The sequence below is a fragment of the Oncorhynchus keta genome, chromosome 18 (genome assembly GCF_023373465.1).
Source record: "Oncorhynchus keta strain PuntledgeMale-10-30-2019 chromosome 18, Oket_V2, whole genome shotgun sequence".
Classification (NCBI taxonomy): Eukaryota; Metazoa; Chordata; class Actinopteri; order Salmoniformes; family Salmonidae; genus Oncorhynchus; species Oncorhynchus keta.
In genome coordinates this window covers 27,839,679-27,864,476 of record NC_068438.1, presented here as the reverse complement: position 1 = coordinate 27,864,476, position 24,798 = coordinate 27,839,679, and the positions used below count along the sequence as shown (strand labels likewise).

Sequence of the window (24,798 nt, the reverse complement as noted above, 5' to 3'; positions counted from 1 at the left end):
AAGTTGAGAAAACTGCATAACACGAGAAAGAAGTTGAGAAAACTGCATAACAGAGCACACTGGAGGAAGTTTTTGTCAGATGACCTATGCTCCTTAATGAGTCAAAGTAAGTAAAGTATACATGAATGGAGCTTCCTCTGACAGTGTAGAGCAGGGCTGCCCAACCCTCTTCCTGGAAATCTACTGTCCTGTAGGTTTTCAGTCCAACCCTAATTTAACACACCTGATTATACTAATTAGCTGCTCAACAAGACCTTGACTAGCTAAATCAGATACCCTAAATTAGGGTTGGACTGAAAGCCTACAGGACAGTAGATCTCCAGGAAGAGGGTTGGGCAGCCCTTGTGTAGAGGGTTTGGGTTTGGGGTTGGAGCTGTAGCTGTAGCTGTAGCAGACTTGTGTCTGGTGTAGGTTGTAGTGTACTAGTGTGTAGTTCAGAGTGTAACAGACTTACGCCCGGTGTAGTGTACTAGTGTGTAGTTCAGAGTGTAACAGACTTACGCCCGGTGTAGTGTACTAGTGTGTAGTTCAGAGTGTAACAGACTTACGCCCGGTGTAGTGTACTAGTGTGTAGTTCAGAGTGTAACAGACTTACGCCCGGTGTAGTGTACTAGTGTGTAGTTCAGAGTGTAACAGACTTACGCCCAGTGTAGTGGTGAAGAGGTGGTCTTCCCGTATAGGCTACATAAATGTATACTGTTCCCTATACATTATATTTGCCCCTATAGGCCCTTATACCAACCCTCGGTAAGATTACCAGTGTAGACAAGACCATCAACATGCACCGTGGTCTGGTACCATCTATAGCCAAGCAATTTATGTATGAACACTAGTCTAACATTTTCTGATATCAGCAGACATTTGTAATAGACAGCGATTGGGAATAACTGGCACATCTATATTAATAACTGCTGGGGAAACTGTGACTCGCTGTATACTTGTGGCTCACACTATTGTCTTGTCATGTGCACCAGCACCATCTACTGGTCTGCAAAAATACTGCAACCAGGGAGCGGTTTAACTTGAATGATTGAGAATGAGTCAAGTCTAGAAAATGTTGTGGACTCTGTTCGTAACAAATTATTTTGGGGGGCACAGAAACCTGTATTGCAATTAGTGGTTTCCTGATCGGTGAGAAAATAAGCAGAATGTTGATCCAGTTTTGTATTGTCCCACCGTTTCCTCTGCCACTTCTAACCAAATATAGTTAGGCGAGGAAGCATCGATATAGATAAAACATTTGACAAAAGAGCAGACAAGACACACTGGCATCCGGTTTACTAAAATGGGGTGGGACTGGACAAAAAGTGCTTATGGTAAAATATCCTGACAAATACTCCCCCAAAAAAGACAACATTATGTACAGTACTATCTGTCCTCATTCAAACTAAAATGTTGTAGCCTAATAGCAAATGGCGGCGTTAACGAAATAAAATGAATAATACTGCTGTCAGAAGGCAGGTTGGGCAAAACTTTGATCTAACTGTCCAACTAGATGGAGGGCACCATAGCGTAGGCTACATTGAAATGAGGAGCGTAGTTTTGCTCGCAAGCTTCGTCGGTGGTCATTCATCAATAGAGGGGGAGATAGCTCGTTGAAGCGGGAACATGATGCAAGCTAGGCAAACGGTGGTGTAGTTAACTTAACTAATAGCTAATGTTAGCTAGATGTTATTTCACAATTTAGCAGCTCTAACTAATATGAATAACGTTCGCTAGCCAGGTGATGGCTATCTATCAAAAAACGGAATGAAACCCGCAACCAAAGATTGTCTTTGAGGGCTTCTCTAGCTTTTTTAAAAACATTTATTTATTTAGTTTATTAACAACAAATCAATACATAAAGCACATGAGGGAACACAAGCACACATAGATTACAAACATTTAATAGACAATCGAGCTAGGGGGCTTCTCCAGCAGCATAACGTTTGTATTCCTTTCTGACGTCGTCATCTCAAGTTACCACAGTCACAAGGTTGTAATTATGGTTAAACCCCGCCATTTTCTAACATGTATCTTCTTAAAATGTAAATTTATACATAACCTTAACCACACTACTAACCTTATGCCTAACCGTACAATTAAATTAAGACCAAAAATGACATTTTATTTTTCATGAATTTTTACGATATACCCAATGCAGATTTTGTGGCTGTGTTGACTAGTGACAAGCGTTTCTCTGCTGTGGCGGCCATGGTTTTCAACAATCTTGAAATGCGCATGCTCAAACGTAATTTCGTTCGCGGTTGCGCCAACTCGGATAGGATGTTGCCACTAGCAGCATTGATGCATAGGCTTTTTCAGAACAAAAATATATTTCTTGAGGATCCGGCACTATTGGACGAATAACAACAACAACGCATTTTGCAACCCTTGATTGGAAGGAACACAACGTTGCGAGAATTTAACATTTAGTGTATTCTGACTGTTGACATTGCAAAGTGGAAGCGAGCGGGTTTGCAGAATTTTCAAGCGTCTTCTAATTTCAGCTAGTAGGAGCAGTAGGAGCAAAAACAAGAACCATGGCTAGGCCTCGCAGATACATTCAGTCGTTCAGCAACCTGACAACAATACAGTTTAGAATAGGCACAAAGTTGAGGTTTGTGAGAAACTCGTAACATTCGTCATATTCTTGCCAGCAGTTAGCAAGCAAACATTGCTTAATGGATGGTGTTGCTAATTAACGTTAGCTAGCTACAGTTGACTAAATAGGTAACTAGATATCAGTCTAGTGTGTGTGCCTGTATCACATTCAGATAAAGCAGCTAGCTATCGGTTGCCAACTTGCATACGAGGTCGCTACGTACGGCTAGTTAACTGTTAACCTTGGCTGATTCCGTTATTCCCTCCAATATACAGTAATAGGCAGAGAAAGGCGATTTTTAGTCAAACGTGCGTGTGTGGGGGGGTCGCCTGTCACTGCCAGTGGGACTGGGCGTGGAACAACACTACTAGTTAGCTACAGTAGCTGGTTCCATAGGATTATTTGCAAGAAGTCGACTGCTGGGTGAATGTGGGACAAAATGGAGACGCCAACGATTGTGTACGATTTGGATACCTCTGGGGGTTTAATGGAGGTGAGGCATGTCACCACACAACGTTACTTATGTCCGTTAACATGCAGCCATTTAAGTTTGTTAGATATCTAACTAGCCAGATAAATTGACATGTTAGCAGATACTGTAGCAAGATGGAAGCAAATAACGTTAGCTATCTAGTTTGAGGCAGTCATTTTGTCCTAACGCCGCGTTGGCTAGGATGAAGTTGAAGACAAAACACCCATGTTTGCAATGTGTAGCTAGCTAGTTTATGGCAAACACTGTGCTATTACTCTAGTTATAGCGTAACTAACATTTAAAGCCATATTTTAGTTGCCAGCAGTTATCACTGCTGCAGACTAAACGTTACAGTAAAGGCCCTAGCTTCCAGCTGGGGGCGATTTATAGTTTACTGCCCTTAACTAGCTAGTATAAAACATATGTTACTGACATGATATTGAATCATAAACTGTTTTTAGCTTTATTCGTTTGATGTGCTAGCAACCAAGTAAACAAGCCTAAATTGGGAGTGAAGAAAGTTCGATCCAGATTTCTGACATGTTCAACTTGTTACAGCAAATTCAAACACTGCTCGCACCACCCAAGTCAGAGGATGGCGAAAAGAGGAGTCGGAGGAGTGAAAGGGACGTTCGGAGAAAGAGCAGGGCCACCAACCACGATACCTGTGATAGTTGTCATGAGGGAGGGGACCTTCTGTGTTGTGACCATTGTCCAGCCGCCTTCCATCTACAATGCTGGTATGTGTGAAAAGTATCCCACTAACGTTAGCTTGGGAAGGATCATACATGGTTTACTGGATTCAGAATGACTGTGGCTCTCCTGTCTAGACAGTCCATCATCTTTACAGAACCATGCCGCTGTGCAAAATGTCACACATGAGATTCGTTACGGGAAGGGGGGGGGTGTTTCTTCCAACCATACTGGGAAGATGATTGTGACACAGCAACGAGTACTTGGTTAAAATTTGCCGCCGAATGGTTGCAACCGCCCCCGCCTCGGTCTGCATGTCTCCAGGCATCGTCACTCACCCGCTCTAACTGAGAGCGCTGGGAAACGCTGGCAAAAAAATGGAGTCGAGGCTGCTCTTCGCTCGTGTGCCTCTGTTTACAATATGGCGACCTCCCTTGAAAAAAAAAAACGTTTTATTTCAGCGGCGCCATTTTACGGACATTTCTCTGGGTTTTAACAGGAATATAATTATGATAATACAGGTGATGAAACGCGGTTATAACACGATTTGAGATTAACATAGTTTTCTTTGTATTTCGGGGACTCATCCATTCAGGTATTACACCACACAGCTGTGCAAGATCTGACTAACAATCATGTTGGTTGGTAGCTACAGTGCAAGGCTTTCCACCTACAAGACGGATAAGCTCAGTCTTTGCCAATTGAACATTTGCATATCCCCTTGGGTAGTCATTGACTGTGAAATTTGACACGTGATTTAAGTTACATACTACAATCACCTTGACAACTGCCAAAGTAGTAGCTGCATATTTGAATATTTTCTAGATTAGAAACATCTGAAAGCATTTCAACAATTCATTATGATGGCAGCCTGTATTAACTGGGTGATATAATGTAGGTTATGAGCATCACAGCCAGGTGTTGTGTTTGAGACCACCTAAAGCGAGACTAATTGAAGGCCATGATTGTAATTGTATGAAATCACCAAGATAAAAGTTCAAAATGTTCTTTGTTCAAATTTAAAGAACATATTGATTCAGAATGGTGAAACTAAATGCATGCTGAGGGCAAATGGAGAGCCACTCTGCATATTACCTGTAACCCATGTCTATAATAGATAAAAATACAAAGTATGTTACAACTTCCCCGGTTTCCCCTTACTAACAGTAAGCATGCCACTTTCAAATCATTTCCCTCACTCTTCACCCCTAAGGAAATTCTGAGTGCGACAAAGTTGAAAATAAAGGACAGTAAAGTAAGAAGTAAAGTAAGAAGCCCAGGTTTCAATAGGCAATAATACATGATGTGAAAGGAGTGTCGGTTTTTGGCCTGGTGAAGTGGCTTTATGCGTTGACTGAATAGAAGTTGGTCATTATTATTTTTTACTCTACTGGTCTCGGGAAGAAATTGCGTCCTCATTGTCAGAGACTGATTCAAAATGTATCTGACACCGGTCTCGAATACAACATGGTTGTGGGCCATGTTAGTTGTGCTTACTTTCCCAGGCATTAGTGATTTAAGTCTTAAAATAAAAACTGCATTTGGAAAAGAAGACATTCTAACAGTAAACACTCAAGCCTGAAAGTAGGTTTTGGCATTCAGTGTTAAAATGTGCATTTTAGTGTGCTTTACACATTGTTGTGGTATTTCAATACAGTCCTACAGTCCAGGTCAATTACATCATCAGTCCCCTACACCCCTATTATAGCCTATGCCTCAAAAGTGCATATTCTGTATTTATTTAACTAGGCAAGTCGGTTAAGAAAAATATATTATTTACAATGACGGCCAAACCCGGACGACGCTGGGCCAATTGTGCGTCACCCTATGGGACTCCCAATCACGGCCCGTTGTGATACACGTTTGGTCAGAGCATCCAGGCTGTATTGTGAGTTTGGCATTAGGCCTTATAAAGCTTACATGGCAGTTGATCCACTGTTGACCTATAAATGAAATGACTGTAGCATGAATGTCCTTTTTTATTGCTGTTTCTTTGTGGTTCCCACAGTAACCCACCATTGAGTGAAGAAATGCTGCCCCCTGGTGACTGGATGTGTCATCGCTGCAATGTTCGTAGAAAGGTGAGTGTTCAAGAATATGTGAGGATGCTCACAACAGAGAGATGTTTTTATGCTTCAAATGTATTAACCTCTTTTAACATCTGTTTTCAATGTATCAATACGAGTCCAACTATTTAAACAACCCTGGTGGTGGGGAATACGGTCTGATCCTTGCTGGTCCCTGACTCTGCTATTTGACTCTCATCCCCAGAAGCGGGAGCAGAAGGCTGAGAGGACAAATGGCCTGCTGGAGAGGGAGAGGCTCTTCTCCAAGCGCTCCTCCCCTGCAGCTGAACTGGAGCGGGGCACCACCACTATTACCACCACCATGCTGCGTCTGGACAGGCTGCCCCCCGGGGTCGGAGCAGCTGGACCCGGCCTGCGGGTGGCTGCCGTGCATCTCGAGCGTCTGGATCGCCTTGAGAGGCGGGCCAGCAGCTGCCCTGGCACGCCCACTTCCAACACCTCTTCCACGGACACCCCCTCGGAGGAGCAGAACGAGGTAGGCAAGGAGATGGCCAAGGCAGAGGAGGTGGAGGTCCAGGGCTCAGAATCTGAGCAAGCCACCACCACCCCTACCTCCACACCACGGCTCCTCAAGAGGCCCTTCCAGCTTCTCATCGCCGCCGCCATGGAGCAGAACCCCTCGCAGTTCCAGCTGCCCAACGAACTCACTTGCACCACAGCACTGCCAGGCAGCAGTAAACGGAGGAGGAAAGAGGAGCTGATCATGAAGACTTTCAGAAGGCCACAGCATGAGATGGACCCCAACGGCCTCGTTCCTCTGCCAGTCAGGGTGTGCTTCTCCTGCACCAGGTATGACCTATCCTACCAATAATTAGTCAATCAAACCCACAATTTTGTCATTCCACATTATATCAACTAGGGCTGTTATGGTGACTGTATTACTGCCACACCGGTGGTCACGAGTCATAACGGCAGTCAAATTCCACATTACTGTTTAGTCACGATAATTGGGCATCTCCAAGCTCTAATGCTGCTCATGGTCATTAGTAACCTACCAAACTTGCTAACTGCCTTGTACTCAGCACTCTATTTTCCCTCTAATCACTCTGACATCAATGCAAATGTATAAAAAAAAAATAATCAAACACTTTGTGATAGCTCATGTTACACAACATTTCTAAAGGCTATGCAATTGTGAAGAGAAAACACAGTGATGGCCTCTATTAAAAAGAGCTTTCTGCTTTCTATTATTTAATATATGTAAAGAAAATATTAAATCAAGAATAGTGTCATGTGTGACCATTAGCCTATCACTTGTGAATGATGCCCAGCTTGTATGCAGTAAGGCAAGAAAGCCAAGAAACATTGCATGCCTTTTTTTTGCAACTTTTTCAAATCCTATTCGCACACCTCATGTAGCCTAGCCCATAGGCCTATATGTTTTAAAAAGGTTTGTATCACACCTCATGTAGCCTAGCCCATAGGCCTATATGTTTTAAAAAGGTTTGTATCACACCTCATGTAGCCTAGCCCATAGGCCTATATGTTTTAATAAGGTTTGTATCACACCTCATGTAGCCTAGCCCATAGGCCTATATGTTTTAAAAAGGTCTGTATCACAACTAAAGTGGCCAAATAACTAGAAAATGTAAGCACATTAATCCGCTTTACAATGGGTGAAGATCCTAACTGGCATACATATGCAGCGTGTGTGTTTTGAGTTTAGGAAAGATACTTTTGACCATATGCCTATTTATAATAAAAGCATTACATGTATAATTGCATTTGTGGTCACTTTTGCTCATGGTGTTTTCCCGCTAATGGAATATTTGCACTTACTGCAGTGCGCGTATTGCTGCATGTATCTGGAGAAATAGCCTAAAAGTTTATCAACATTTTAAGCTAAATGTTCTGATCTGTTGCATCAGCCTCTTTCTGTAAAAAAAAAAAATTTGGGGGTAATAATTTGGGCTCTATCCCATCCCACAACTGTCCCAGACTAAGTTTGCAATATTTATTTCTTGCATAGAATACAATGCCTTGCAAAAGTATTCATCCCCCTTGGCATTTTTCCTATTTTGTTGTCTTACAACCTGTAATTTTAAATGGATTTTTATTTGGATTTCATGTAATGGACATAGGGCTGGGCGACATGGCCAAACTCTCATATCCCGATAAGGATACATATCACGATATAGCACATTTTCTGTAAATTCAATGAATAAATAGTTTATATAAAATTACCACATGTAAAGGCCTATTTCTTCAATCCCGGGACCACCCATACGTAGAATGTATGCACACATGACTGTAAGTCGCTTTGGATAAAAGCGTCTGCTAAATGGCATATATTATTATTATTATAAGCAAGCAAGCAAGCAGAGAGGCACCGCCAAGCAAGCAAGCAGAGAGGCACCGCCAAGCAAGCAAGCAGAGAGGCACCGCCAAGCAAGCAAGCAGAGAGGCACCGCCAAGCAAGCAAGCAGAGAGGCACCGCCAAGCAAGCAAGCAGAGAGGCACCGCCAAGCAAGCAAGCAGAGAGGCACCGCCAAGCAAGCAAGCAGAGAGGCACCGCCAAGCAAGCAAGCAGAGAGGCACCGCCAAGCAAGCAAGCAGAGAGGCACCGCCAAGCAAGCAAGCAGAGAGGCACCGCCAAGCAAGCAAGCAGAGAGGCACCGCCAAGCAAGCAAGCAGAGAGGCACCGCCAAGCAGAGCAAGCAGAGAGGCACCGCCAAGCAAGCAAGCAGAGAGGCACCGCCAAGCAAGCAAGCAGAGAGGCACCGCCAAGCAAGAGAGGCAAGCAAGCAGAGGCACCGCCAAGCAAGCAAGCAGAGAGGCACCGCCAAGCAAGCAAGCAGAGAGGCACCGCCAAGCAAGCAAGCAGAGAGGCACCGCCAAGCAAGCAAGCAGAGAGGCACCGAGAGGCACCGCCAAGCAAGCAAGCAGAGGGCACCGCCAAGCAAGCAAGCAGAGAGGCACCGCCAAGCAAGCAAGCAGAGAGGCACCGCCAAGCAAGCAAGCAGAGAGGCACCGCCAAGCAAGCAAGCAGAGAGGCACCGCCAAGCAAGCAAGCAGAGAGGCACCGCCAAGCAAGCAAGCAGAGAGGCACCGCCAAGCAAGCAAGCAGAGAGGCACCGCCAAGCAAGCAAGCAGAGAGGCACCGCCAAGCAAGCAAGCAGAGAGGCACCGCCAAGCAAGCAAGCAGAGAGGCACCGCCAAGCAAGCAAGCAGAGAGGCACCGCCAAGCAAGCAAGCAGAGAGGCACCGCCAAGCAAGCAAGCAGAGAGGCACCGCCAAGCAAGCAAGCAGAGAGGCACCGCCAAGCAAGCAAGCAGAGAGGCACCGCCAAGCAAGCAAGCAGAGAGGCACCGCCAAGCAAGCAAGCAGAGAGGCACCGCCAAGCAAGCAAGCAGAGAGGCACCGCCAAGCAAGCAAGCAGAGAGGCACCGCCAAGCAAGCAAGCAGAGAGGCACCGCCAAGCAAGCAAGCAGAGCCAAGCAAGCAAGCAGAGCACCGCCAAGCAAGCAAGCAGAGAGGCACCGCCAAGCAAGCAAGCAGAGGGCACCGCCAAGCAAGCAAGCAGAGAGGCACCGCCAAGCAAGCAAGCAGAGGGCACCGCCAAGCAAGCAAGCAGAGAGGCACCGCCAAGCAAGCAAGCAGAGAGGCACCGCCAAGCAAGCAAGCAGAGAGGCACCGCCAAGCAAGCAAGCAGAGAGGCACCGCCAAGCAAGCAAGCAGAGGGGCACCGCCAAGCAAGCAAGCAGAGGGGCACCGCCAAGCAAGCAAGCAGAGAGGGCACCGCCAAGCAAGCAAGCAGAGAGGGGCACCGCCAAAGCAGAGGGGCAAAGCAGAGAGGGGCACCGCCAAAGCAAGCAGAGGGGCACCGCCAAGCAAGCAGAGGGGCACCGCAAGCAAGCAGAGGGGCACCGCCAAGCAAGAGGGGCACCGCCAGCAAGCAGAGGGGCACCGCCAAGCAAGCAAGGGGCACCGCCAAGCAAGCAGAGGGGCACCGCCAAGCAAGCAGAGGGGCACCGCCAAGCAAGCAGAGGGGCACCGCCAAGCAAGCAGAGGGGCACCGCCAAGCAAGCAGAGGGGCACCGCCAAGCAAGCAGAGGGGCACCGCCAAGCAAGCAGAGGGGCACCGCCAAGCAAGCAGAGGGGCACCGCCAAGCAAGCAGAGGGGCACCGCCAAGCAAGCAGAGGGGCACCGCCAAGCAAGCAGAGGGGCACCGCCAAGCAAGCAGAGGGGCACCGCCAAGCAAGCAGAGGGCACCGCCAAGCAAGCAGAGGGGCACCGCCAAGCAAGCAGAGGGGCACCGCCAAGCAAGCAGAGGGGCACCGCCAAGCAAGCAGAGGGGCACCGCCAAGCAGAGGGGCACCGCAGAGGGGCACCGCCAAGCAAGCAGAGGGGCACCGCCAAGCAAGCAGAGGGGCACCGCCAAGCAAGCAGAGGGGCACCGCCAAGCAAGCAGAGGGGCACCGCCAAGCAAGCAGAGGGGCACCGCCAAGCAAGCAGAGGGGCACCGCCAAGCAAGCAGAGGGGCACCGCCAAGCAAGCAGAGGGGCACCGCCAAGCAAGCAGAGGGGCACCGCCAAGCAAGCAGAGGGGCACCGCCAAGCAAGCAGAGGGGCACCGCCAAGCAAGCAGAGGGGCACCGCCAAGCAAGCAGAGGGGCACCGCCAAGCAAGCAGAGGGGCACCGCCAAGCAAGCAGAGGGGCACCGCCAAGCAAGCAGAGGGGCACCGCCAAGCAAGCAGAGGGGGCACCGCCAAGCAAGCAGAGGGGCACCGCCAAGCAAGCAGAGGGGCACCGCCAAGAGGGGCACCGCCAAGCAGAGGGGCACCGCCAAGCAAGCAGAGGGGCACCGCCAAGCAAGCAGAGGGGCACCGCCAAGCAAGCAGAGGGGCACCGCCAAGCAAGCAGAGGGGCACCGCCAAGCAAACAGAGGGGCACCGCCAAGCAAGCAGAGGGGCACCGCCAAGCAAGCAGAGGGGCACCGCCAAGCAAGCAGAGGGGCACCGCCAAGCAAGCAAGCAGAGAGGCACCGCCAAGCAAGCAAGCAGAGAGGCACCGCCAAGCAAGCAAGCAGAGAGGCACCGCCAAGCAAGCAAGCAGAGAGGCACCGCCAAGCAAGCAAGCAGAGAGGCACCGCCAAGCAAGCAAGCAGAGGGGGCACCGCCAAGCAAGCAAGCAGAGGGGCACCGCCAAGCAAGCAAGCAGAGGGGCACCGCCAAGCAAGCAAGCAAGCAGAGGGGCACCGCCAAGCAAGCAAGCAAGCAGAGGGGCACCGCCAAGCAAGCAAGCAAGCAGAGGGGCACCGCCAAGCAAGCAAGCAAGCAGAGGGGCACCGCCAAGCAAGCAAGCAGAGAGGCACCGCCAAGCAAGCAAGAGAGGCAAGCAAGGGGGGCACCGCCAAGCAAGCAGAGGGGCACCGCCAAGCAAAGCAGAGGGGCACCGCCAAGCAAGCAGAGGGGCACCGCCAAGCAAGCAGAGGGGCACCGCCAAGCAAGCAGAGGGGCACCGCCAAGCAAGCAGAGGGGCACCGCCAAGCAAGCAGAGGGGCACCGCCAAGCAAGCAAGCAGAGGGGCACCGCCAAACAAGCAAGCAAGCAGAGGGGCACCGCCAAGCAAGCAAGCAAGCAGAGGGGGCACCGCCAAGCAAGCAAGCAGCAGGGGGCACCGCCAAGCAAGCAGAGGGGCACCGCCAAGCAAGCAGAGGGGCACCGCCAAGCAAGCAGAGGGGCACCGCCAAGCAAGCAGAGGGGCACCGCCAAGCAAGCAAGCAGAGGGGCACCGCCAAGCAAGCAAGCAAGCAGAGGGCACCGCCAAGCAAGCAAGCAAGCAGAGGGGCAGGCACCGCAGAGGGGCACCGCCAGCAAGCAGAGGGCACCGCAAGCAGAGAGGCACCGCCAAGCAAGCAAGCAGAGAGGCACCGCCAAGCAAGCAAGCAGAGAGGCACCGCCAAGCAAGCAAGCAGAGAGGCACCGCCAAGCAAGCAAGCAGAGAGGCACCGCCAAGCAAGCAAGCAGAGGGGCACCGCCAAGCAAGCAAGCAGAGGGGCACCGCCAAGCAAGCAAGCAAGCAGAGGGGCACCGCCAAGCAAGCAAGCAAGCAGAGGGGCACCGCCAAGCAAGCAAGCAAGCAGAGGGGCACCGCCAAGCAAGCAAGCAAGCAGAGGGGCACCGCCAAGCAAGCAAGCAAGCAGAGGGGCACCGCCAAGCAAGCAAGCAAGCAGAGGGGCACCGCCAAGCAAGCAAGCAAGCAGAGGGGCACCGCCAAGCAAGCAAGCAAGCAGAGGGGCACCGCCAAGCAAGCAAGCAAGCAGAGGGGCACCGCCAAGCAAGCAAGCAAGCAGAGGGGCACCGCCAAGCAAGCAAGCAAGCAGAGAGGCACCGCCAAGCAAGCAAGCAAGCAGAGAGGCACCGCCAAGCAAGCAAGCAAGCAGAGAGGCACCGCCAAGCAAGCAAGCAAGCAGAGAGGCACCGCCAAGCAAGCAGAGAGGCACCGCCAAGCAAGCAAGCAAGCAGAGAGGCACCGCCAAGCAAGCAAGCAGAGAGGCACCGCCAAGCAAGCAAGCAGAGAGGCACCGCCAAGCAAGCAAGCAGAGAGGCACCGCCAAGCAAGCAAGCAGAGAGGCACCGCCAAGCAAGCAAGCAGAGGGGCACCGCCAAGCAAGCAAGCAAGCAGAGGGGCACCGCCAAGCAAGCAAGCAAGCAGAGGGGCACCGCCAAGCAAGCAAGCAAGCAGAGGGGCACCGCCAAGCAAGCAAGCAAGCAGAGGGGCACCGCCAAGCAAGCAAGCAAGCAGAGGGGCACCGCCAAGCAAGCAAGCAAGCAGAGGGCACCGCCAAGCAAGCAGAGGGGCACCGCCAAGCAAGCAGAGGGGCACCGCCAAGCAAGCAGAGGGGCACCGCCAAGCAAGCAGAGGGGCACCGCCAAGCAAGCAGAGGGGCACCGCCAAGCAAGCAGAGGGGCACCGCCAAGCAAGCAGAGGGGCACCGCCAAGCAAGCAGAGGGGCACCGCCAAGCAAGCAGAGGGGCACCGCCAAGCAAGCAAGCAAAGCAGAGGGGCACCGCCAAGCAAGCAAGCAAAGCAGAGGGGCACCGCCAAGCAAGCAAGCAAAGCAGAGGGGCACCGCCAAGCAAGCAAGCAAAGCAGAGAGGCACCGCCAAGCAAGCAAGCAAAGCAGAGAGGCACCGCCAAGCAAGCAAGCAAAGCAGAGAGGCACCGCCAAGCAAGCAAGCAAAGCAGAGAGGCACCGCCAAGCAAGCAAGCAAAGCAGAGAGGCACCGCCAAGCAAGCAAGCAAGCAGAGAGGCACCGCCAAGCAAGCAAGCAAGCAAGCAAGCAAGCAGAGAGGCACCGCCAAGCAAGCAAGCAAGCAAGCAGAGGCACCGCAAAGCAAGCAAGCAAGCAGAGAGGCACCGCCAAGCAAGCAAGCAAGCAGAGAGGCACCGCCAAGCAAGCAAGCAAGCAGAGAGGCACCGCCAAGCAAGCAAGCAGAGAGGCACCGCCAAGCAAGCAAGCAAGCAGAGAGGCACCGCCAAGCAAGCAGAGAGGCACCGCCAAGCAAGCAAGCAAGCAGAGAGGCACCAGCAAGCAAGCAGAGAGGCACCGCCAAGCAAGCAAGCAAGCAGAGAGGCACCGCCAAGCAAGCAAGCAAGCAGAGAGGCACCGCCAAGCAAGCAAGCAAGCAGAGAGGCACCGCCAAGCAAGCAAGCAAGCAAGCAGAGAGGCACCGCCAAGCAAGCAAGCAAGCAGAGAGGCACCGCCAAGCAAGCAAGCAGAGAGGCACCGCCAAGCAAGCAAGCAAGCAGAGAGGCACCGCCAAGCAAGCAAGCAAGCAGAGAGGCACCGCCAAGCAAGCAAGCAAGCAAGCAGAGGCACCGCCAAGCAAGCAAGCAAGCAGAGAGGCACCGCCAAGCAAGCAAGCAAGCAGAGAAGCACCGCCAAGCAAGCAAGCAAGCAAGCAGAGGCAACGCCAAGCAAGCAAGCAAGCAGAGAGGCACCGCCAAGCAAGCAGAGAGGCACCGCCAAGCAAGCAAGCAAGCAGAGAGGCACCGCCAAGCAAGCAAGCAGAGAGGCACCGCCAAGCAAGCAAGCAAGCAGAGAGGCACCGCCAAGCAAGCAAGCAGAGAGGCACCGCCAAGCAAGCAAGCAAGCAGAGAGGCACCGCCAAGCAAGCAAGCAGAGAGGCACCGCCAAGCAAGCAAGCAGAGAGGCACCGCCAAGCAAAGCAGAGAGGCACCGCCAAGCAAGCAAGCAAAGCAGAGAGGCACCGCCAAGCAAGCAAGCAAAGCAGAGAGGCACCGCCAAGCAAGCAGAGAGGCACCTTGAAGACCAAGGAGCTCTCCAAACAGGTCAGGGACAAACTTGTGGAGAAGTACAGATCAGGGTTGGGTTTGAAAAAACTGAACACCCCACAGAGCACCATTTTAAATCCATGATTAAAAAATGAAAAGAATATCTCACCACAACCTGCCAAGAGAGGGCTGCCCACCAAAACTCACGGACCAGGCAAGGAGGGCATTAATCAGAGGCAACAAAGATACCAAAGATAACCCTGAAGGAGCTGCAAAGCTCTACAGCGAAGATTGGAGTATCTCTCCATAGGATCACTTTAAGCCGTACACTCCACAGAGTTGGGCTTTACGGAGGAGTGGCCAGAAAGAAATAAGCAAACACGTTTGGTGTTCGTCAAAAGGCATGTGGGAGACTCCAAACATATGGAAGAAGGTACTCTGGTCAGATGAGTGTACAATTGAGCTTTTTGGCCATCTTGGAAAACGCTATGTCTGGCACAAACCCAACACCTCTCATCCCCACGGTGGAGCATGGTGGCGGCAGCATCATGCTGTGGGGATGTTTTCCGTCAGCAGGGACTGGGAAACTGGTCAGATTTAAAGGAATGATGGATGGTGCAAAAAACAGGGAAATTCTTGAGGGAAAGCTGTTTCAGTCTTCAAGAGATTTGAGACTGGGATGGAAGTTCACCTTCCAATAGGACAATGACCCAAAGCATACTGTTAAAGCAACACGAGTGGTTTAAGGGTAAACATTTAATTGTCTTGGAATGGCCTAGTCAATGCCCAGACCTCAATCTAATTGAGAATCGGTGGTATGACTTAAAGATTGCTGTACACCAGTAGAACCCATCCATCTTGAAGGAGCTGGAGAAGTTTTGCCTTGAAGAATGGGTAAAAATCCCAGAAGCTAAATCCCAGTGCCAAGCTTATAGAGACATACCCCAAGAGACTTGCAGCTGTAATTGCAGCAAAAGGTGTCTCTACAAAGTATTGACTTTGGGGGGGGTGAATAGTTATGCATGCTCAAGTTCTGTTTCTTTGTCTTATTTCTTGTTTGTTTCACTATAATAAAAAAAAAACATTGCATCTTCAAAGTAGTAGGCATGTTATGTAAATCAAATGACACAAACCCCCCAAAATCTATTTTAATTCCAGGTTGTAAGGTAACAAAATAGGAAAAATGCCAAGGGGGGTGAATACTTTTGCAAGCCACTCTACAATAGGTCAACTTTTGTACTATGGGGGATAGTAGATTGCCGTAGTCTAGTGCTTTTGCTTTATGTTGGTTGAGGAAAGTAAATATGGACAGATCTTCCAATATTTGATTTATTTCACTTTTATTTAACCAGGTAGGCAAGTTGAGAACAAGTTCTCATTTACAATTGCGACCTGGCCAAGATAAAGCAAAGCAGTTCGACACATATAACAACAGAGTTACACATGGAGTAAAACAAACATACAGTCAATAATACAAAGAAAAATAAGTCTATATACAATGTGAGCAAATGAGGTGAGATAAGGGAGGTAAAGGCAAAAAAGGCCATGGTGGCGAAGTAAATACAATATAGCAAGTAAAACACTGGAATGGTAGATTTGCAGTGGAAGAATGTGCAAGGTAATGTCTTCAATATGCACCTCGGAATTGGATGACACGCGCAGTTTCATCCTCAATGTGTCTGTCTTCACTTGTAGTCTATGAGAAATGCCCAATCACGTGGCGGAGAGCCATATGAGGTTCTTCAGAACTCTCAGTCGGGAGAAGGGAATTCTAATTATTATGTTCAGCCCAAGGACAAATCGGCCACTGTTTGGAGAAAATATAATTTTCTTTTAATATTCACGTTCATTTGTAGTCTTCATACAATAAAATAATGCCACATAATTCTAAGCAAATCTTGTCTGCTAAATGGACAATGCACGATGCTATTCCGTTCTTCTGAAATAGACTACATTCTCTTCATATCATGTTTCTTTAGACCTATCTAAAATAATAATGGATTTATTCAATTTGTTTAAATGTAATGTTCCAAAGGTCTGCATCAGTGGATGGTAGGCTATGCGTGGAAGCCAGGAGATGCTAAATGTGTTTTTGTTAATTAACGGTGAATTACGGTGAGATCCTCAGTTATTTGCTTGACAATCGCGGCTGATGAAATTTCATGACCGCCACAGCCCTAATATCAACACACCTTTGGGAATCTAGTTGGTTGGCTGACTGCTAGTCCAAGCTCACTGCCTCTTTGTCCTCCTCTCTATCGTCCTCCTGTCTATTCTATAGGAGCTGCAGAATGGCGCCCCTGGTTCAGTGTGACTATTGCCCCCTGCTCTTCCACATGGACTGCCTGGACCCCCCACTTACTGCCATGCCCACAGGCAGGTGGATGTGCCCCAACCATATGGAGCACTTGGTGGTAAGAGGATCAGCTCCCCCCCCTGTATCCTTATGCATGGAACTGGGTTTGTGTTTCGGCAGGCCTAAACAATAAGGATATGGTGATTTTTAGACAGGAATGGCTCTGTAAATGGAATAGGGTTTGTAGTTCTTTGGGCGATATCAAGCTTCACCGATATGCGATAATATTGTGATATCTCTCAACCCTGGTATGTAGAAGTTGTTCCATTACTGACATGACCTGTTCTCCAGCTGAGCTTTAGGGTATGTAGACTTGTTACAATTGCGTAGGGTGTCAAGCTAGCGGTTGATTCAGGGCTATACGTCGCTTTGTTCTTGACATGACCTCCTGTCCTGTTCTCCAGCTGAACCAGAGGAGCCTGTCCTTTACCAGCCGCTGCCAGCTCTTAGACCAGTTCCAGGATAGGATATCCCAGCATGCTGTCAAGGTGGGCTTCCTGCGACGGGTCCACCGACAGAATCCCCCTGTCCGCAGTGGTGTCCACCACAAGACGAAGGTGCTCAAGGTAGCTCAAGTCTGTCCCAGAGTAAAATATGTTATGAAATTGGTTTTTGCTAGTCTTCACTTTGAAATGGTGATGAAAAGACAAAGTGTTCGTTTGTCAATTAAGCTGCTTCACTATATATATATATATATATTTTTTTATTAATAAAGGAAAAAATATATCCAAATATTTTTCCTCTTAAGAATTAGGAACCACAGTGGGAGTTCACTGCTCCTGTAAATGTTTGTTTGTCCCTCCAGGTGCCCGACGCTATTAAGTCCCAGTACAAGAACCCCCCGGCCATTTTGGCTCCTGCAGGGGTGCGTAACGGGGAGCTGATCTGTAATGGTGTCCCATCCCAGGATTGCTCCCCTCAGCATTTTACCAGCCAAGCGGAGCAACGGGAGGTAAGCATGGCAGAAACACACACACACGTACAAGTATCTGTCTACTACTCTGGGATTCAGTGGTTCCTTTGGGCTGTGCCTGAGAAACATCTAAAGTGCTTATATTTTTTTGTGATAAACAAATCAATGGGATCTGGCCCAGCGAGGAGACAATGGTCCAGACATGATGGGGATTAACTGCCAATTATTTAATGTGTAATAACTGTAAATGTATTTATTTGAGATACTGGACTGGTGAAGGTGCTTTTTCTTTTCACCAAACTGTTTTTTTCCCTTTGTCATTCAGTGGCTTCGAGATGTCATCTCGCTGCAGTGCAGCATCATGCGACATTTATCTGGCAAGCAGAAGTCCTCGTCAGACTGGCACTCTGAACAGACAAACAGGGAAAAGAAAGACATTAAGCTCTGTGTGGCCCTAGAGGAGAACAGCTCTCTGCCCCTTGCAGAAAGGACAGCTTCAGCCCTGCCTGCCCCCTGCTCTAAGCCCTGCAGTACATCTGATGGCCCCCAGGGGGCCCAGGTATTGAAGGGTCTCTCGCAAGGTCAGGAGAGCTGCAGCTGCCCGGTGAGGCCATGTCAGAACTGTCTGAAGTGCAGGAAACCCAACGGGCCCCTGACTGAGCAGCCTGTGCAAGCCAACGGACCAGTAGTGTGTAACGCTGCCTCTGACGCCTGCAAACAGACAGAGCTCCAGCTGCACAGACTCACCTCCCCAGCCCCACTCCCAACCTCTGCTCTGGGGATGCCAAACCACCTGAGAGGAGGGGTGGAGGTTAAAACTGAGAAGGGCAGCCACCTAGAGTCTTGCACCCAGAAAGGTTGTCCACCTTCTTTGATGTGTGCAGCCACAGGGCAGGACATAAAGAGCCAGACCCACGGGACTCCTTCAGGCATGGCAGGGACTCAGGCCAACCCTCTGAGCTGCTGCAGTGAGCTGAAGCTCTGCCCCAGCCCCACCCCAGGTGTCCATGTCTTCACCCCACCCAGAGCCGTCAAAGACTCCAGCACAGCAAAACAGCCGACCACCACACCTCCCGGTTTCTCCCCAGGGACAGATCTTAAGGGCAGCTCCATGTTCCCCAGCTCTCTCTTCCCCTTAATAGCAGACCTGTCTGGTGGCATGAAGGCTGTGATGGAAGCGGATGGAGGTAAGTAGCTACCTCAACACCATTCTACCGGTACCACTGTTCATAATTAGGCCTCTGTGATGAGCACCTCTCTCTGTCCAGTTTAAAAATGGGTACTTTATTCAACAACAATAAAGTTAAAATATTGCATTATTGTTTTGGCCATGCTGGTCTTCAAAAATAGTGATGATTAAATGGCCTGTAATGCTGCTGACAGATGATGGCTGTGATACAGGATTGCTTCACGTGAAGTCTATGATGACGTTGAAACATGCTGATGTTGTTCATACAGAGATCGAACTGAGTAAACTGGATGAGGAGTTGGTGAAACTCCTGGCCTGGCAGAGGATACAGCAGTTGTTCCCCCACAAAGCAACCCCAGTCCCCCAAGGCAGCGGTCTAGCTGCTTCCTCTCCTCCCGCCGTCGCCCTCAAACCTCAATCTCCCGCGCCGTGCACAGAGGGTAAGCCCCCAGTCCCCCAAGGCAGCGGTCTAGCTGCTTCCTCTCCTCCCACTCCCGCGCCGTGCACAGAGGGTAAGCCCCCAGAACCGGACGTGCGGCAGTTTAATTTGTGCCATAGGAATGTTATAAAATGTCATTCCTCCATATTCTGTCCCCATCACAGAAGAACAGAAGGTGCAGGCGAGAGCAACGTTCTATCCACTCATGGGGAAGGGAGGAGCCATCAACATGTCTTATAGGACCCTGTACATAGGAGCTGGTAAGGACTGCCCATGCTGTTACAAAAGACTGATCTTTACTCAACATGGAACAAAGTCTCATCAGTCTTTCTCTCTCTGACAACCCACTGTAGGTGCTGACATGGATGTGTGCCTTACAAACTATGGTCATTGTAATTATGTATCTGGAAAACACGCCTGCATCTTTTACGACGGGGTAGGTCGTCTGTCCTGTTCGAGACACAAAGCTTGACAAAAACATATTTTTCCCATTGCTATGACCTGATCTGTGAGTACTATTTGAAATAACGGTAGCACTACAGACATGACTGTTGGTTTGTACCTGTGTGTAGAACACCAAACACTACGAGCTGCTCAACTACAGTGAGCATGGGACCACGGTGGACAACGTGCTCTACTCCTGTGACTTCTCTGAGAAGACTTTGCCCTGCCCGGCCAGTGGCCTGGTGTCCAAAGTGCAGGGCATTGTCCGTAAGTAACACACACACACCTCATCATATGTACACACACACACTCGCAATTTAGCTGATTTTGAACCCCCCCATACCTCCTTTGCGCAACATGTGGGTGGGTGTACGCCCCATCACATTCACCCTGTAGAGGCTTGGTGTGTGTGTGGTTTGACCAGCCCTGTGTGTCTATAGGAGACTTGAGTGATGGTGCCCTCTTTCTTCAGGCCGCTGTAAGATGAGGGAGCAGCAGCAGGAGGAGGGGACCGAGGCTGGGCACAGGACTGTTATGATGCCATTGGAGGGAGTGATGAGCTGCCAGCCCCAGGGAGGACCCAGGCTCTCCTGCAACTGCAAAGCCAGCAGTTCCAGCCTGATCGGTGGCAGCGGGGCTGGCTGGGAGGGCACAGCGCTGCTCCACCATGGCAGCTACATCAAACTGGGCTGCATGCAGTTTGTCTTCAGCATTGTTGAGTTCGCCAGTAAGCAGCCTAAAGAAGAGGGATCCACTGGCACTGCCAATACCACCCCTGCCAATACCACCCCTGCCAATACTACCCCCAACCAAGAGGGGGCAGACAAACAGACTATCAAACTCCACCAATTGCAACTCTGTGCCAAAGCCCAAACTCTCCCTTTCTCATCTATTTCCAGTCAAACCTAAGGGGAGCAGGTTGTTACACAGGAAAAATAGCTATTTTAATTTATTTTGTTTATACTTTTGCATGAAATTAAGTATCTCAAATCTGTTTATTTAGATTGACTTACTGAAGAGTATTTGTCACTTATGTTTGCCAGTCTAGTTATACATGTATATACAGTACCAGTTAAAAGTTTGGACACCTCATTACAGGGTTTTTCTTTATTTTTAATATTTTCTACATTGTAAAGTAATAGTGAAGACATCAAAACTATGAAATAACACATGGAATCATGTAGTAACCAAAACAAATTCTTCAAAGTAGCCATCCTTTGCCTTGATGACAGCTTTGCACACTCTTGGCATTCTTAATTAAAAATGAATTTGTAAAATTTCTTTCCATCTCAATGCGTTTGAGCCAATCAGTTGTGTTGTAACAGGGTAAAGGGGGTATACAGAAGACAGCCCTATTTGGTAAAAGACCAAGTCCATATTATGGCAAGAACAGCTGAAATAAGCAAAGAGAAACGACAGTCCTTCATTATTTTAAGACATGAAGGTCAGTCAATCCTGAACATTTCAAGAACTGGCTCTCATGAGGATCGCCACAGGAGAGGAAGACCCAGAGTTACCTCTGCTGCAGAGGGTAAGTTCATTAGAGTTACCAGCCTCAGAAATTGCAGCCCAATTAAATGCTTTGGAGTTCAAGTAACAGACGCATCTCAACATCAACTGTTCAGAGGAGACTGCGTGAATCAGGCTTTTGTGGTTGAATTGCTGTGAAGAAACCACTACTGAAGGACACCAATAAGGAGACTTGCTTGGGCCAAGAAACATGGCCATTAGACCATTAGATCTGTTCTTTGGCCTGAGTTCAAATTTAAGATTTTTGGTTCCAACCGCTGTGTCTTTATGAGAAGCAGAGCAGGTGAACGGATGATCTCTGCATGTGTGGTTTCCCCCGAGAAGCATGGAGGTGCTTTGCTGGTGACACTGTCAGTGATTTATTTAGAATTCAAGGCACACTTAACCAGCATGGCTACCACAGCATTCTGCAGTGATACGCCATCCCATCTGATTTGCGCTTAGTGGGACCATTTGTTTTTCAACAGGACAATGACCAACACACTTCCTGGATGTGTAAGGGCTATTTGACCAAGGAAAGTGATGGAGTGCTGCATCAGATGACCTAGCCTCCACAATCACCCAACCTCAACCCAATTGAGATGAGTTGGCGCGCAGAGTGAAGGAAAAGCAGCCAACAAGTGCTCAGCATATGTTGGACCTCCAGAACTGTTGGTTCTCCATGAAGCTGGTTGAGAGAATGCCAAGAGCATGCAAAGCTGTCATCAAGACCAATGGTGGCTACTTTTTGAAGAATCTAAAACATATTTTTATTTGTTTAACAATTATTTTGGTTACTACTTGATTACATATGTGTCACTTCATAGTTTTGATATCTTCACTATTCTAAAATGTAGAAAATAGAAAAACAATTAAAAACCCTTGAATGAGTAGGTGTGTCTAAACCTATGACTGGTACACTTAACATTTTCTTATTTTTCAGACAGCTCATGTAGCCCAAACATTTTATTTTGTGATATTGAAGTTGTAGTACTGGCACTATTTGTTGTTGCTACGTTTGCTCCACAGGTAGCTAGCACACTTACATGCTTATACACACATTTGTATGTACAGTATATTCATGTAAATAGGAGTGTGGTTTACATATGTTTGCTTGTTTACCATTCCATTCTAGCCATTATATTGATCCTGTCCTCCTGTAGCTCCTCCCACCAGCCTACACTGATGGACATAAACCATTGTGGTTGGTTTGTATAGTGTACAGTACCTCCCATGGACTCCTTTTGTGATATTTTGTAGTTTTGCAGAAATGTTTATTACACACCTGTTCTGAGTCCTGTGTCTTCCATGCTGAATGGTGTAAATGGTGTCAGATTGTTTTAGCTCTCGTTTAACATTATTGTACGCTGTAAATAAGTGTTGTTTGTTCCTGTCTGTTTAAAACAATGTAAATACAGAAAGATTTTTTTAAAGAACACACTTAAAAATGCCTCCTTGTGCTGTTATTTTGTATTACTTTGAGACCTGGTGTCAATGATCTAAAATGCTTTTCTTTCAGTAATGTGTTGTGAGTGAACTATCCAGAAGGTGGTGGTCGTGTACAGCTCTATGTCAAAGGTAACAGTTGCAATTTATGTAGGTCTAATGGTAAAACAATCTCCTATTAGACTATTTTGAACTGTTCCCTTGCCCTGAGAGAGTAGAGACTGGTTTATCCAGTTGCACAATCACTACAGAAACTCAAAGCATCTTGATCTTGTAGCTGATAAGAGGGGTGGGATATTTTCACAGGGGCTCTCCCATGAGTACAAATTAGTTTGCGCACACTCTTGAAAGCAAAGGTGTTTTCACACGGGAGACAAGGATGCCTTTTTGTTTGTTCTCTGTGTAGTAGTCGGGGATTGCATTTATTTTTGATCTTCTGCATAAATTAAAGACTATCATAAACTTATATTATTCACCCTTACATGTCCTTTCTTTAATTGTTTATGCCCACTTACTGCAGGAAGTAACACAGGCATAGGGAAGATGACTGCACTAGATCTGGCCAGGAGAGGTGCTAGAGTCATCCTGGCCTGCCACAGCAAACAGCTGAGGCTGCGCTCGCTGACATCAAGAGGGTGGGAGGAGAATGAACACTCTTTGACCATAAAATAATAATGACCAGTAGTTTATGGCTAGTTATTTTTGTTTTTTTCTACAGCAGTTTTAGGATTTATTCATTATGATTTGTGTGTATGAAAATAATAAAGTAATGTGTGTCCTGTAGGAGGGTGGGAGCAATGAGGTGGTGTTCATGCATCTGGATCTGGGCAGTCTGAAGTCTGTTCGCTCCTTTGCTGAAACCTTCCTAAAGACTGAGCGCAGATTGGACCTGCTCATCAACAATGCAGGTGTGGCTTGTACTGGCTGTTTGCAGCAACGCTACGACCAGCTTTCAATACACTTGATCTTATACAACACTACCATGACATTGCTTTTAGTCATGTACAGACAGCCTTTTCCGGGGGGACTTGAAGTTAGTGCTAAATGAAGTTTCACAAGAGCCTGTGTACAGAGACCTTCACATGCAGCCATGGTGTTGTAGGCTACACATTATGATCCAGCCAAAAGAGCTTGCTGGACTGCTTTCTCAACTGCCCAAGCCTGCCAACCATGGCACCTGTCCAATATTACTCATGTAATATCACAATTCTGACACCAGTGTAACATTTTTGGAAGTGAGGCAGCTGGTATCATTTTTGGAAAGTAAAATGTTAATATTTTCCTCCCTGTTGTCTCAGGTATTTACATGCCAGGCACCACAGAGGAAGGCTTGGGGATGATGTTTGGTGTCAACCACATTGGTCACTTCCTGTTGACCAACCTGCTTTTGGACCGTTTGAATAAGTGAGGTCAGAGTCGAGTGGTCAACGTGGCGTCCGTGGGTCATAACTTCGGCACCATTGACTTCAACTGTTTGAACACTCACAAGGAGGTGGGGGTTGGTGATTCGTTCATGGATGTCTTCACCACATACTGCAACAGCAAGCTGTGTAATGTTCTCTTCAACCATGAGCTAGCCAAGAGATTACACGGCACAAACGTTACCTGCTACACCCTCCACCCAGGTCAGTACACTACACCTCCGTATGTATGAAAGATTGCCCAAGTATAGATTAGAATGAGTTGTCCTGTATTGATCTGTTGAAATGCAGTATTTGTTTTTGCATCCCCAGGTGGCTGAATAGTAAATGTATTGGCATGCAAAGTTTTAACCTACAGGGACATTATTTAGTTTTTCAGGAGCCATCAACTCTGAGCTGACTCGCGGCATCAACAAGGTGGCCATGTTGCTGATGAAGCCTTTTTTCATGTTCTTTTTCAAGAACTCTGTGGCGGGGTCTCAGAGCACCCTGCACTGTGCCCTGCAGGAGGGCCTGGAGCCCCTGTCTGGATGCTACTTCTCTAACTGTACAGTCAGGAACCTCTATCCTAAGGCCAGAGATGATGTGGTGGCCAAGAAGCTATGGGAAGTCAGTGAGAGTCTGAGTGGGCTATCATCTTAAGAAACTCACTCTAACTCAGCAGTTTTAACTGGACTGCAAGCTACTATCCAATATCCTGTGTTTTTTCCAAACTACTTTTTTGGGTTATCCTTTATAAAATGTACGTACATAGAAGTGCATTCGGAAAGTATTCAGGCCACTTGATTTGATTCTACATTTTTGTTACGTCACATCCTAATATGTATTACATTGTTTTTTCCCCTCAATCCCTCAATCTACACACAATATCCCAAAATGACAAAGCAAAAACGAGTTTGTAGATTTTTTTGCAACTGTATTAAAAATAAAAAACATTATATCACATTTACATAAGTATTGAGACCCTTTACTCAGTACTTAGTTGAAGCACCTTTGGCAGTG

The 24,798-nt window shown here is 48.3% G+C and overlaps 1 protein-coding gene across 2 annotated transcripts; it reads left to right on the top strand.

Annotated features, from left to right (window-relative positions):
* The first annotated feature begins 1,890 nt into the window (after window positions 1–1,890).
* LOC118370739 (PHD finger protein 12-like) lies at window positions 1,891–22,369 on the top strand. Of its 2 annotated transcripts, none has more exons than XM_035755849.2 (13): window positions 1,891–3,077; window positions 3,615–3,796; window positions 5,758–5,830; window positions 6,021–6,625; window positions 16,361–16,493; window positions 16,840–17,001; window positions 17,241–17,387; window positions 17,674–18,535; window positions 18,807–19,049; window positions 19,141–19,236; window positions 19,330–19,412; window positions 19,549–19,687; window positions 19,893–22,369. In XM_035755849.2, the coding sequence occupies exons 1-13, from the start codon at window positions 3,012–3,014 to the stop codon at window positions 20,327–20,329; spliced, it is 3,228 nt and encodes a 1,075-aa protein (XP_035611742.1). In that variant the 5' UTR covers window positions 1,891–3,011; the 3' UTR covers window positions 20,330–22,369. The 2 variants fall into 2 exon arrangements, with proteins under 2 accessions (XP_035611742.1, XP_035611743.1); XM_035755850.2 differs by having other exon boundaries at window positions 1,893–3,077; window positions 18,807–18,977.
* Window positions 22,370–24,798: the final 2,429 nt, after the last annotated feature.

What these genes read in the sequence shown, in the direction of transcription:
- LOC118370739 (XM_035755849.2), top strand. Translation starts at nt 3,012, where the DNA reads ATGTGGGACAAAATGGAGACGCCAACGATTGTGTACGATTTGGATACC. An exon ending in TGTGATGGAAGCGGATGGAG is followed by an intron (nt 18,536 to 18,806) that starts GTAAGTAGCTAC and finishes TTGTTCATACAG; the next exon opens with AGATCGAACTGAGTAAACTG. An exon ending in GACCCTGTACATAGGAGCTG is followed by an intron (nt 19,237 to 19,329) that starts GTAAGGACTGCC and finishes AACCCACTGTAG; the next exon opens with GTGCTGACATGGATGTGTGC.